The following is a 16,069-nucleotide window of genomic DNA, read 5'->3' on the forward strand; positions in this document are numbered from 1 at the left end:
CGACGTTTGTTTTGCACAAGCAACTTGAAGCTGGAAGCACAAGCGTGAACATGCACATTTCTGAATAATATCGAGGAAAAGTTTCCAATTTGAAGCTTAATACTGATTACACGAAATTTAATTATGAAGCCCTGATCGAGGCTTAATGGCGTAATTAAAACGAAACGCATTGTACGAATTTTGCAGTGTTTGTGCGCCAGAAATAAGTAATTGAACAAACAGGAAACGCGGCAGCAAATTGCTCCGTACTTGCTTGGAGAATTGAGTGCTGAAGTTAAGTGAATCGACAGACGACTGAAGTGCGGATTCGCTGGAACGCTCGTAATTACCAAAATTTAATGTTATTTAGACAAGTTTGGATGGAATGCACAGTTGAACTGTTGACATATTTTGCTTTCCGATACTGGTTGGGTATCATTTATCGATCGGCCGTTCGTGGCCAAGGCTTTTAACAATAATTTACTGGTCCAAAGTTTATAATTCAATTTCGCATTCACTTTGATAGCTAGAAACTGTGTCACATCTTTCTCGTTAATAACGGACCCTAGCGGTTCGTAATGATTTTCATCGCAAAGACAAGTCATTCTGCGACGTTTCAACTTTTGTATAAATATGAGTGAATTTCCCTACCAAAACTGTCATATTAAATGTTATCTTTACCTCCGACATTTTTCATTTAGATTAAACTGCCAGTTAATATTATCAAAAACGATTCACAAGATCGTTATATTTATTATAAATTTTATTCATTATGTACACATTTTTTTATATAATTTATTAACAATTTAATTGCTGTAAACTCTGTAGACTATTTATTACATTAGTGTTAAATAGGCTTAGAATTTAGGTAATAACATTAAATTTGTGAAATCAGGACAATAAGAAAACCTTTTTACAATAAAATAATACTATTACCAATATAATTATAACATGATTAATAAAGTTATGAATAACTGGCAAAACAATAGTTTTTTTTTAAAGTAAAATATAATGATTGTTCAGTTTTTAACTATTATTTGTTTTGTAGTTAAAAGTCAGTATGTTAAAATTGAATTAATTCCAGAAAATCCAATTCAAATGTTGGAAATTCAAAACTTACGCTAAATAAAAAAAATCAACGCAATGAGATTGACACCATAATCTAGTTACTACGAAACATTTCAAACTTCTGTCACTAAAATATTTCAAATTCATCACAAATGTTTTAAATTTGGTTCTAAAACCAACCCAAAGTAGGGATTATAGCAGCTTTATTTAACCTTCGGATTGCTTAAAATATGAAAATACAGGAAAACCTCGTTTAGCACTTCCTCTATTATCCTACTATATGTTTATGTGACTTAGTTTAACGCTGTTTTGTTTAGTCTAGGAACGCATCCTAACTGCTATACTTGGTCTCACTATAATTCTTAAATTTCGAAAACTGATTGAACAATAAAATATTCGCGGATCATAAAAAGAATCTCAATTCTGAAAGTATAAAAGCAAATTCGGTTAGCGCATGAAAAAGGTTTATTTCGGAAAGTATTGGAAAACAAATACAAAGAACACTCTTGCAGGATCAGCGACTTTATTCACAAAATTTCACGCTACAAGACAACAGTCTCTGCTTTATCCGGGTAACAGCTGGAATACACATCCGTGTTTGATTGATGTTTTTTTTTAATTATTTTTCTTTCATAGCAAGCTGTAATTGTTCTCTTTATTTCGCGTAATCAAAATTATATAACTCAAATATTTAAGAAAACATAATAAAGTTTTCAACTTATTGTATTTTTTCTACTTTATACTATATGTAGTTCAATACATATTCGATCTGTGTGACTCGGGTTTTACCAACGTCTACCCTCTTTCAACCACTATTTATAATTAAAACTAGTTTTTTTTTTGCTTTAAATGTATCTATATATAGGACACGGTAAAATCAATCACGCAAGTAACCATAGGAACCTCAAAGCAATTTGTGTGCTAAATTTATCTAAAGATTTTTTATATTTTGTTTCGCACAAAATGGAAACGAAAATTGCAATTGAATTGCAATTATTTATAATATTAAATTTTTGAAGTTTTATATGTTTGAAAAGAACAATTTGCATACGAAAAAATCAAATATTTCTATTCATAACCATGAACCAATTGAAATCGAGACTCAATTTTAAAAGCAAATCTTCGAGATCGAAAAATATGAATGTAAAATATCGTCAATTTGTAAAGGCATTGAAATCGTAATATGAAGCGCTTTTACTATATACAAAATAAATGATTAGGAGATGGATATTTCAAGAACTTCAAGGTAGGAAATAATTGGAATAACAACAATGAAATAGCGTCATCATCCTACTAGCAATAGACGATTCCAACAGCAATCAAAACGACACTACAATATTTATTATAATTCTTGCCTTTCTACATTCGCTTCTTATATTAAGCTTATCGATTCTACCACTTGTTGGATTTCTTTAATTTTATTTTCGATTCTTTGTGCCGAAAATAAAGTTATGTCGGTGAATAGTTTTTTTTATAGAAATTTTACTGGAATTAAATTATGTTTATGCAATTGATTATTCTTAAAAAATATTAATAAAATTAAACGAAATTCACGCTGTCTTTTGTGCACCTTAATTTTTGCTAGGTATTTTCGCAATCTCACGTAAATTTAATCTCGCACATAACTTGTATTGTTTAGCATTTTATTAAAATCATATAGAATGGATGCCGTGCGACACCGGAATTTACCTAAACGGAACCATGAACGTTGTGCTGCGAATAACGAAATTCCACAACCACTATTCAGGTCAAATTTTGTTGGCAATTAAATATTAGACAAGAAATGTTTTAATGAATAATTCAGAAATTTGTTTATGTTCCAATATTGAAGATTAACAAAAATGCATAAAAAGATACTTATTTCTTATTTTATCAATTAAAATTTAGTTTGTTTAGAAATTTTCCAACCGGATTATAGTGAAACCGCATTTATCGTGGTCGAACTATTGCTGTATTGTTAAGTGTAAGTTACCTAAAAGATAAAGTTTAGTTTAGGATCATTGTATTTCCAGTCGAACATTAAAGAATTGCTTCAGTTTCTCAACATCTCACTCGCTTGCTGCTTCTTTTTTTTCTAATTCCAAACATCCTCCTCGCTCTATAAAAGGCTTTTTCTTCCTTTTAAATTACAAAGCGAATTCAATCTGGCCGTGTACACTTTTAACGACTTTCCAGGTTGTATACATTTTGTAATAGATTTTGAAGTAAATTCAAACTTTTAGTGCGCGTTTATTTAAAAAAATAAAACATAATTAATTATTGCTTTTCTTGAGTTGATAAATGAATTAAGTTGAAGTGATTTAAATAGAAATATTAAAAGTTTTTTTTGTTGGTAATGGATAGCTGTAAGTATATATTTTATGTGAGAAGTTATTTTTTAAATTTATATTTTTCTGAAAAGTTTCTCGTCGCGTTTTCACCAGCGTAAAAATATTATTGTAAAAATAAATCTGAAGCTCGGAGTTTTCATTCAGTTTGTGTGACTGAATGGGTCTAGATGGAGCTTCCTTAGGGAGGGGTCGGTCGCCGGATGAGTTATGAAATTTCTTAGAGATTATTGGTAGCACCTGCCAAGTGCAGACATTTGTATAAAAGCGGAGGTTTTTCGGTGTGCGGAAACCGTCTTCCTGGGACGGTTGTTTCAAACTTTCTTTCTACCAAAATGGCAGACACACACACACATATATATAGTGGAGTGGAAGCTACAACAATCGCACTTCAGGAAGTTCTCTCAACCCTGGGCAATTTACTGCATTTTCCGTGGAAGGTCATCCCGCGATTTCGGAGCAGCGAGCAGTAGAGATTATAATCCTTCTATCCTGGTTTTATTTCTCGCACTGTCCCTTTGTTCCACCTCTGAAATGAAATGCCTCCACTGCTCCACACGTACGTCGATTTTTTTTTTAATATTCTTTTCAATTTTGTGGTTTATTACGAATTCCAATGCGCACCAAATAACAATACCTCACAGTTCAGTCCAAAGAGTATATTATATATTATTTATAGCGAATACAACTTCTTCAAATATTGCCGACTAACATTATTGTACGTTCATACGGATATTTGTACGTTAGTTCGGTTAGAAAGCTATAAATAATTATACACGCACAATAAAATAAAATGATGTATGTTAAGTGATATGAAGTTATAAATTTACTTACTTACTTTCATACTTGATATCAATAATAGTATCAATAATATTCATTTATGAACTGCGAAGTTCAATATTTAATACGTACTTGATGATCAATTTCAATTACATGATATTATTATAATTATTTACAATATAGAAATGTAACCATAATACATATCTTTAATTAATTAAAAATGTTGATGATAAGTGTAAAGTCATTAAGTCTTATTTATTATGTAGTGAGCTGTACCTGGGATTTCCCGGGAAATTAGTTACTTTTTTGTAAACCTAACTCTCGGGTTTCTCGTTTTAAAACCTGTTATTGAACATTGCCGACAGATGGACAGAATTAGAAAGCGTTCAATTTATGATACAAGCTGGCATAAAATTTCCCGATTCCCGGGAAATATTGGGATTTTATATAATCTCCGGATCCAGAAGATACATTTTGGCGACACGCACTATTGTTTTATATTATACACTAAATATAATTATTAGATTTTATACATAAATTGAAATTCTGGAAATTTAATAACACTTCCACCGAATTTTCCCTGACATATAATATGAGGTAAAGTCAAAGGGTTGTTACTGTTTGTTATACAATTTAATGAGGCTAATTGAAAGAGATTTTATAATTAATATTTGTGAGATGATGTATGACTATCAACAACAGAGTTCGTGGATGGAAATAAATACTGAGAAGAAATCATTTGATTTTTCTCCATTTGATGGTGACTGCGCTGGCGTACGAAGATTACGTTTGGGCCCCAAAACAGCGCCTTCAGTTCAACACGCGTCGCGACGCCGTTACGTTGCATCCGCCGCCGTCCGCTGTTCACGAACTATTCGACACGTTTCCTGTTTCTAAAATTTTGATCCGAACGTAAAAATTTTTGCAAACTATTTTTTTTTCTTCTTCTACGAAAATAATGAAGTCCATCTGAGAGAGTAGACAAGTAGCAGCATTATCATGGCATGTCCCTTCAGAAGATCCTCTTCACACGTGGTGCCTAATGGTGCGCTCAAAAGGTCCTTAGCGACTCGGCAGAGCTCCATTCAGATTCCCAGCCATGATGATCTCGACGAGGAAGATAAGAACACCCTCAACTTGAAGAACTTAAGCTCCGCTATATTAATTTTAACATCACCTCCGGTAAGAATATCAACTTTAAACGATTTACAAGAAGTTTAATAATTTTCGTTTCACGTAGCAAATACAGATACAACTATTACATAGATAAAACTTACTTGAAACTATGTTTGAAATCATTGTACTATTACGGCTTTTGATGCGCAGTTTCCATTGTCACTAGAAAATAGTTATGTTAAACTATAAACGATTTACAAATACAGATGATATTAATTATTAGAAAAAAGTTCGTTAATTAATAATTGTTAATTCAAATTACCGGCAATAGTTATTTACTACAGTATTAAATAGAGAAGAACATTAATCATACTTAAAGGATATATCTTTTTTGATTGATTTATTTATTACTTTTCGGAATTCCATTAGTTTTGTTTAATTAATGCATTTATAATATTCGAAAACGGGAAATGCACCTATAATTTCATTAATTCTGCTAAAACAAACATTGCGACCACCGCTGTTGTTTCAATATTTAATATTTACAATTGGTCAATTCCAATTACTGTTTATATAAAAAAAGGAATTATTACAAATTCATGAAATCTGCCACAAAGTTACCACTACTGTGTAATAAAATCTATAATTATTGAGAGGTTTTCGTCCAAATTGATCATCGACTGAAAGGTCCTTCAGCTATATGTATTGTGTAACTACGTATGGTGACAAGACTAGTTACTCTAGCAAATCATTTCCGTTCTACGTGAGTGCTATTCTATTGTATCTTAAGATGACAAAGGCTACCAGACACTATTATAAATAGTGAAATGGATTTATCAATTTTGAAATATGTTTTTGAAACTAATTGTGCAATCCGAAAACTCGAAACCTTTTAACGATTTCTTATTTACAACAATTTGTTCTGAAACTGTAGTGTTGTTTGTTTTAAACCTGACGTTTGAAAACCGAAGTTCTACTCTACAGGTAAATAATAATAATCAAGAATCCATCAGAATTTTGATGTTCTACATCTTATGAAAGTTAAGCAGCTCAAATGGTGATTACAGCAATAATTCAATAAATTACAAAATAAATCGTGGTAGCTGTTTAGTATTAAAACCTCGTATCAAATATATATAATAATAAGTATAAACATAGTTATTTTAAATATCAGTTTTGATGTAAACCAATAACAAAGCTTATTATAATTAATAATTTTGAAATTAATTTGAAACTACGTTATAATTCCTGTTATAGCTATTTTGATATCACATATGTATAGAATTATACTGATCGAAAAAGTATTACTAATTCTGTAGCCGGATTAACCCAATTCCAATTATTTGAATTGATTATATAATTGAATCATATCATAATTTCACACAATCGTCTAAAAAAAAACAATGAATCACAGCTGATTTGAACGTTTAAAGAATACTTATTGGGACAAGAAAAGAGTGAGATTCGAACACAAGATAAGAGAGTAATAGACATTAGACGATGATGATACTTTTTGGTAAAAATTATGCAGGTGAAATGAAATATTGTTGTTCATTGTAAAATACATAAATTTCAAATGGATTTTGCTTTTCGATTTATCAAATAGAAACATCAATAAGTTATCCAAAATTATAACATGACAATCGAATTTAGCAGATTATAGCATTCTGTAGAACGTAATATGATCAGCTCATTGTGCGCTAAGTGGTGTGTATTGATTTTGTATAAGTGGTGGATGCGCCTGTGGATTATATGTATATTGGATAGTAGAATTATATGCAAATTCGTTTACTAATTTGGTTTAAAGCGAGATTCAGAAAATTCAATTGATTTTAAGCCCACGACAATGGGGACTTGACCTGCATTCGACTATACATTTTTCAATGCAGATGAGGGTGTGATGGATTTAGTAATTCATGAGAAGGATCAATTCCGAAACATGAAATTATTATAAAGTGAATGCCTAAACTCGCCAATCTACAATTAGATTTTAAATTGAAATGAAAACACAATATTGTCTTATAACATATTTAAATTTATCAGAATTGTTAAGTTATTTGTGTACATATTTTGAAAGGTGACATTTTTTTATAGACATAGTAAGGATACATTTATTTATAGTCGGATTCTGAATTATAATAAAAGAAACATAGTTTTTAGTATTTCTTCAATATTTACTACTGAAAAATAGCGAAGGAACTGTTAGAAATCAATGTAAACATTTTCTTTATAAATCTTATATTTTACTGATAATTATGAAATTAAGATATTAAACCCTATAAAAGGCTTGGATGTGAAAGCCAACCTTCCGCATTCACTTCTATTGCAACTTCTATTCAGGTTTTTGAAAAATTCTCTTAACATCAAAAAAAATAACACTTAAGATATTCTGGGACAATGGACTTTTAAGTTGCATAAGCGATTGATCTAATCAAGTTTTATATATTTTCTTATAATAAATTAGTAAGTTTAAATACAATGTTTAAATTTAACGTGCATTTAGGTACTTTAGTAGGTTTAAAAAAAAGTTTTCCTTAATACATTTCTGATGTATCTGAGAACACTCTCAGGAATGCATAAAACCTTGGCTCCCTGCCATTAAACTGTCATAGGATGTTTCAATTACGTGAGCTAGCTAGTATCGAACCACGAACAGAACTAAAAGTCACACTGCGACACTAACGGAAGAAGAGAAAAGTAATACAAATAAAATATATATTTTGGCAGACTCACATAATATTTGCATAAGAAGTTCGATCCATATATTTTTTTAAATTTATTTCTATAACAGCAACAACAAAAAATATCAGATATAAACACACAAGTCGGAATACTTTAAAGGTATTTAAATGAGCGTCTTCGATTTAAATATCAAAGAGACGAATATAATTTACTTTTGTATGAGTAAAGAAAAAATAATAAATATATAAAACGAAATGTTTCTTAATGAAACAGAATTTAATTTCTTTCCTTTTTTGATGACTAAATCTGTGATTTGTCATTGAAAAGTAAACATTTTCGAAACAGTACGTAATTAACATTGATGAAATATAGAAGCTTTCTATTGCCAAATGCACTCACCATCAGTGAGGTTAATTTACTAGGGGGAAAACACACGCCAGTTCTCTTTTTTGATTGACGTGTATGCGGTTTGAAGCCATCGCCAGACGCACGAAATTTCATCAAAAACTATTCATTCAGCATTTGCACAACACCTGACATTCGACTATATATATATATATTTAATGCATGGATTGCTTTACAAAAAAAATAACTATTTTCATTTCAACAAAATCATTATAAAATGGGTGTGTTGTAATTTTTTCTTTTCTTTATAGTTCATTAATTTCTATAATTGTTATCCGAAGATACAAATATAGTTAATGTTTAGGGCATACTTAGAATTCATTGTTTGGAGTCTTTGGATTCTTGCAAGTTTTCACGAAACATTCAGTAGAATTTCCTGAATGTAATTTCAAAGGGAGCCAACCTTTTTCTTGTATCTGACATTTCCAAGGTGTCGTTCAGGGCAGGAAGTAGGAGTCAGTCTCAATGTGACATGCAACAATTTGGTTTTATTTACCCTACGTCTTCTTTTTGTATACGTCCTAGAATAAATAAAGAATATGTTACAAGTATATAAACAAACTTCAAAAGTATACAGCATAGTGTGGGTAATCGATTTTGAAATTGGAAAACCGGACTAATCGAGGAAAATATATAATTTTGTGTACTAATTTAGTTTTATTTTCAAATTAAATCGTTTTTAAATATTAATTGAAATTTAATAATATTTTTTATATAAAATTATACCTAGTTCAAATATTAGTATTAATTAGTTAAATTTACAAATTGAAATGTAACATATACACCAATTTCAATTATATACGAATAATAGAAATGTATAAAATGCACGCAATTTTATATAATCAAACGAGTATACTTTTAAAGTTAATTAAATTAAGTAAATAATAATTTAACGAAAGCAGCTGCTGAGATCATGAGTTCATTCAACTTCGGATGTAATCAATACAAAGTAATTTAATATTCAATTACATTAACTTATGTACATGACTTCATAAAAGTTGATATAAAAGAACTTAATGAAGTCAAGCTTCATACATATTCATTTTTCGTTACGCTTGAAAAACAAAATGAGGATCAATGTGTATTTATAAATACATTTAATAGAAGCAAATTACCTTTGATGTTAATGTTGTTATTAACGAAATTGACAGTGACAATATAAAAATAGCAAGGTCGAACTCCATATCCATATTGATTTGTCTCATGCCTGGATGACGTCCAGCAATTCTTTTTTTCTCGCTCTTTATCCTTCCTGAAAAGTTTATAGGTCATCTCTGATAGCTTCACTTCAGCTACCAAGTGTAATTAATATAATACATTACAGTAAAAATTTGCAAATATTCATTAAATAAACTAACAATGTTCATAAATTTATTAAATAAAGTACTGACAAAATCCAGAAATAGTCTAGTTAATTTTGATAGTACATAACTAAAATATGAAATTTTACAAAAATATGATTATAATCACAAAATATGTATACGTTTTAAACTGTAACAATAAATACTTTTGTTAAAATAGGAACAGAATTTTGTTCAAACTTTGAATTTCGACATGCAAATGTGCACATCACGTTTTTTTTAGGTCCGGTCAAGTCACTGTTGATTATTCCGAAACTTTTTCACGTTGACGTCCGTCCTTTAACTCGCCCAGTTATTTTCCCACTACAGATGTGCCTCGAATTCACAATCCAAAAATTAGATGTGAAAGGTTATAACACTCTATTTGATTAGCGTAAACACTTTTTGCATATTCCAATTTGAAATACAATTATAAAGTCTATGAAATTATTATTTTTTTGTTCGAACGATAACTTTTTAATTAATAATATATGAAAAAACCCAGACGTAGTCTCGCTTTTATTACTTGCGAGAAGTTAACAAACGAGATTTGTCATTATTAAAAGTCACATAGTTCGATTAATCTCAACTGCTATTACATTGAGCGGAGGTTTTCTTAAGAACTTGTACTTTAGTCGTTACGACACGTCTGCTACATAAGTAACGTAATTACTTCGAATCTTCGTTTTATGCAAATAATAGCTCTTTGCTTTGGCAGTTTCTAAAGTTTAGGATAATTCCATTTGTTTTAAATTAAATCCAGTATGGATCACTTTATAATAGTTTATATTTATTACATGCAAAATCCATTTAAAATTATTGACTTTTTTTGTTAAATTTAAATTATATTTGTGTTCTTCAAATAAGAATCTAGGATTCGCTTATTCTGATCATACTTTCAACATTGATATGCGCAGCGGTGATCGTCAATCGCGGAATATCTGAATATTTAAATAAATTCGGCGTTGAAGATCAAAGAATATTGGCTAGATTCCGGAGTTTCAGCGAGGAGACGTATAAAATAGCCTGAAGGATTTGCGGAAATAGAACTGCTGAAATTAATGTAAACAGAACTGAAGAAACACATAGAAAACGTAAAAATGAATTCAATAACATTTGCAAAATATTTTCTAAATAACTATATCGGATTTAAGTAATAATTAAATTTAATTTCAAATAATGACGTATTAATATGCATAAAGTCAATTTGCATTCACGCTAACTCCGTGAGATATTCTTGGTGTTATAGTTTTGCATGATAGTTACGTATTCGTTTTCGTCTCTTCCTCCACATTCGAAATTAATTTGCGGTCGTGTCGTGAGACACGTGTGCCGCCTCCAAACTGCATCGGGCAAAGGTTCAACTGGCACATCAGGAAAATGGGACCATTAATATCATGAAGGGCCAACGGTTCGCACTTATTTTTCCGTTACGTAATAGTATATTTAATAAAACGGCCACTTTAAGTTTTCGCTTTGTGTGTTCCTCCTGCAACTTATTTGGAGCGCACGAGGATAATTAATAGGATTACGTTAGGCAAGCAATAATGAAATGAACAAAGCTGAAGGATGTTCTATAATTTAAATTTACTGAAGAGTCTACAAAACTATTGCATTTACAATTTATGAACAAAATATTATGAACTATGGCGGTGGCGTACCTTCACGAACCTTCCTGTGTTATAATTGAACACCTGCATAAAAAATATGCGTTTTGCTTCAAATTTATTGAAAAACTAATACATTAATTTGAAGTTTCTTTTTTAAACAAAATTGTTGTTAAATAATAAATTTGATTTTTAAAGTATAAATTCCAATATTTTCATTATTTTTTTTTATATATTTCATAACTTTTTCGCGTGGAAACTGCTGGATTAAAGAATTGTGAAATAAATGCGTAATACGTTATTGAAAACTACGTGAGTATCATTTAGCATGTGTTTTAATCCAGATAAAAAAATAATAATGAAGCCTTTGTACGTTCTGCAAAATAGTTCACAAACAAAATTAACTGTATCCATTATTCATGATCCTACAAAGGCTACTGGGATACTACCATGTTGTTCTTCATTTGCGCATACAATAACGGAATATTTTGAAAACATCACCGACTAATTAATGCGTTTGTACCATCATTAAATATCGTTTTACAAAATTGTTGTTTTTCACTGATATTTGCACGAGAACTTTTCTTATTAAGATGCAAACAAAAACATAGCTAATTTGATCTAAGTCTTGTACATCAAATATATCTCATCACGTTGTGTATATATAAACGAACATCTCCGGTATTGATTTGTACCTGGTTCCAACTATGTGTTTGCATGGAAACCAATATTGTCTCTTCATGATACCAAATCGATTGAAAACTGTAGACAAATTATATAAAGTAATAATAAAATGTAATGTAATGAACGTTGGGTCCTTTCGTTTTGTCAACTGGCGTACAATGGGCACAAACTTGATGATTAAATTAAACGTCGCATGGATGCAAGTTTACAATTAGATTAAGGTTAAGTTCCGAGTAAAGTTCGCAAGTTTTTGGAATGGCTTACACACGTTCGGCTAACGAGAATGGAGTGAATGCACTTAATGCGATTTCGACGCTGATATTGATAAACACGACAGTTTTGAAATATACGTTGGATGTTGCCAAAATTATTCGCGAAGCTCATTTGCATGAGATACAGCATCCACTTGCAGCAAATGCCAGACTTGGAATTCCAATTGTAATAAGCTTTTGGTTGTCTGACATATAAATCTTTTGGAATTGCATTGTTTCGCAACATTGTATATGATATAAATGTATTAATATAGTATAAATCAGCGTTTATCAACGCGTAACATTTTCAATGACGATTGAACTTCCTATTTTTCCTCTGCTGACTATTGTTTTCAAAATATAATATTATAATACTTGAAATCAATAATGTCTATCTTACACTTTCAAGAATGTCTGAAACAACAAATATAATGACGTAAGCAAATAAAAACTAAGGTAATATTCTCAAATGACTTATAAAAGCAAAAGCATGAATACAAACAATGAAATCAAGTTTTCTCGTTGTCGAATAAGTTAGAGTGTATAAAAAAGCTTGATAAAAACGGTATTAAAAATGTCTATACGTACAACAACAATAATTTTAAGTGACATAACAATCAACGAGAGTGCTTGGATGAATTTAGTAAATTATTTATTGGTTATTCAGTGTATTTTATAGAAACATATACATATGTTTTCATTTATTTACTTCAACCAATTTGTATGTATGTTTGTGCCAGTTCGGACAATAGTTTTATTTCATTCCTATAAATTTTTTAATTTAAATATTTAATATATTGGAAAGGTTACTAAAACTATACCCGAGTGTATAAAACATGCACATGCGTCCTTCTCTATGCGTCCCTTGAGCACTATTGCACTATATTTTTACTCAAGTAATACTTTTAGTATAACTAAAATCTACACGTACGGAAGTAGAAAAATAAAATCCTGGTCAAAGGGACGACGTCCTCGAAAATAAATAAAATAAATTACACCGCACCTCGACCGAAATGGTCGGTAGAGCAAACCGTGTTTTAATTGCGACACGGAGGGTTGAATTGGAGTTGACTTAGTGGACTGAGGTCCATTCGTATAATATATTTTATGTTTGCCCTTTAAGCACGTGCGACATAGGGACGATCCCAAAAAACACGTTTGCTTGCTTGTTAATTTATTGCTGCGCTGACAAAATCTGAATTTTTCATCCATTACAAAAAAAGAAGAACAAACATGTAAATAGGTTTGAACTCGCAGATTAAAATCATCCAACAAAAGCGAAAGTATTTAAAAAAAAGCAAGATATGTATTTTTTATGCAATTCGTATACAATTTGAAATATATTTTGTACAAAGAACTTTGGGGTCAGAAAGAATAATTAGGAAACTTAACTAATTCTTGTTGAAGTCATTTTCAATTACGCTCAAGTTATTGAATTAAAACTGAAATGGCTGAAGTTTTAAAGGATAATTACTTTTTAATAAACACCCGACACATTTCATTAATAAGTTATATAACGATATTGTTCGTAAATGAACAAGAACACTGTTCATTAATTAAAATGCTTTATGAACATTATTGTACTTTTCGTATATCGATGAATATAAATATATTAATAACTACTATTTTTCCGTTTTAAAGTAGAATTAAAACTGTAACATCTGACGGTTCTATTCTTTTATTCCATTTTGTTTGTTTCAACTTTTCTTTTGTGCGTATGTAATTGACAGTTTTTCGCTGAGATTTGCAATTTTTGTGGGGCTTTTGGAACCTTTTGAATTATTTACGCAGGGCAAGTAAATGTGCCAGCAAATTGAAACACACACACCTCAGCCTCGGAGTCTGCGAATCCATTTCACTGTATATACGTATATATTCCATTTGAACCTTCCAGTGTTACACATATTTATGAGTCTACAATATTGATGGAATGAAAGAAAGAAAGAAACAGTTTTTTTTTCTCAATCAAATATTAAGATTTTTACAATTTTTATATTATTATTCCTGTGTTTGTATAGAGAAGATATAGAGAAGGTAAATACTAAGCAATTTATTATTATGAAATTTACATACTTTTTCGTTATTTATACAAAAAATTATATAATTATAAAAATTAGATTAATAAAATTTTATTAGAATTTACATTTTATCAACGTATTTCCAAATATATTTCATTTACAATTAAATAACTAGACATTTGTAGTACAAAATCCAGTTGAAGTACAAAATATAATTCGGCTCTCAATAATTCCTCTTGCTCAATGCCTCGCTACTTCTTCATTTCTCCCTGCTCGTTATATCTTTTTTTTTTGTATGCGTTACGGTAGGCAAGAAAGAAATATTGAAGTAGCAGCGAACACAATGGAAATTCGCTAGGACCTCTAAGTGGTCCTTGCGAAATCTATAATCCTCTTAGATCGAGCGAATTAAGGCGGCTTTTTTCGGGCAGCGTTTTTTTCTTCTTCTTCTTCCCTCTTTTCATCGTCCCTCGTCCCGAAAAAGCAAATCCTCCCTTTATTTTCAATTGATTGATGGACGAATCATTTCGCATTCCGATTTCCTCTTGAAATTCAACTTAATGCAATGATTTATGACCGGTGTAATTGTTTAAATCGGATACTTAATGCGCCGTGAATATATGCCATTAGTTGCGTAACGCATGAATTATTGCTGCATCCAATGATTAATCGTGGATGAATCGAACGGTAAAAAATATAACAACAAAATGCGATTGAAACGAAGAGAAGAAAATCTTCGGTTTTCAATTGGATTGAAGTACGAATAATGACATATATAAATGCGAATGTAATCTCATTTCCGACTGAATTTATATGGCACTAATAATATCGTCGTCTTACTACCCTCATATTTTCTAAGGCGCTGCTGTATCCTTTTCTTTCTCTAAATGAAATTGCTAGTGAAAATAAATGTTGCAAAGTTTCAATTGACCGACATTGGGATTAAAGCTTATACAACAATTATAATTATCAATTACATGCAACTTAATTAAGCAATTGGTTGATTTAATCACTTGCGGAAGTTAGTTTTCAAATTAGTATAGATAAATCAAGCAATAGCATCCGTGTAGGTCTGTGCGTAATAAAACAAAGTTTCTACTGCTGCACGGGAATAATCACAATCCGAAGAGCTTATTTCTAGTTTATGTGAGTTTATATAATAATGCTCACGGCAATGCGGAGTAGCAAATATGCTCCTGTTTTACTACCTTTAATGAGTCGTGTTTTGTTTGCGTTGCTATTGGTGCCAAGTGTACTACTTTCGCGGAAACACACACGGAAGCAGGATAATTGGTAAACGCAATTTGTCTATTTGCGCAACGGGGAACAAGTACAAGTAGCAAGTACATAATTATATCTTGCAATTAACGTTTCGTCCCACAATAAATTAGACTACACTAGTTGCGGAACCCTTTGATTGTAACATGGATACACTGTTTCAAATACAAATTAATTCCCGCCTTTCCGCTCGACAAAAACAGGAGGTTCGCCGTAAAATAGATTACTGATTAAACTAAGTTACAGTGCAGATTAAGCACTCAATAATAATAATAATTAATTTGAAACATAACATGATATAATAATATACATCTAAAGTTTATTTTACTTTAGATATATGTGGCTAAACTGCAGGGTCCAGTAATTTACTTCAACTTGTTTGTTTTTTTTGTTTGTTTGTATCGTCTGCGGTGTGGAAATGGACAACATTTCGAGGACGAAAAAGTAACCGGGTGTGTCTTGCACACGTACTAAATGAACGGGCGAATAAAATTTATTACTCGAAGAGTAGAAAAAAAAAGTGGTACGAAACGG

At 30.6% G+C, this 16,069-nt stretch overlaps 1 protein-coding gene across 1 annotated transcript in view; it reads left to right on the forward strand.

Annotated features, from left to right (window-relative positions):
• The first annotated feature begins 4,988 nt into the window (after positions 1-4,988).
• Positions 4,989-16,069, forward strand: part of LOC108562076 (head-specific guanylate cyclase) — a 58,869-nt gene continuing 47,788 nt past the window's right edge. The window contains exon 1 of the mRNA XM_017920285.1: positions 4,989-5,336. Within this exon, the coding sequence (XP_017775774.1) occupies positions 5,154-5,336 (183 nt within the window). The 5' untranslated portion in view covers positions 4,989-5,153. The remainder of the gene's footprint in view (positions 5,337-16,069) is intronic.

This window comes from Nicrophorus vespilloides, unplaced genomic scaffold (assembly GCF_001412225.1).
Source record: "Nicrophorus vespilloides isolate i.1.1-1 unplaced genomic scaffold, Nicve_v1.0, whole genome shotgun sequence".
NCBI lineage: Eukaryota > Metazoa > Arthropoda > Insecta > Coleoptera > Silphidae > Nicrophorus > Nicrophorus vespilloides.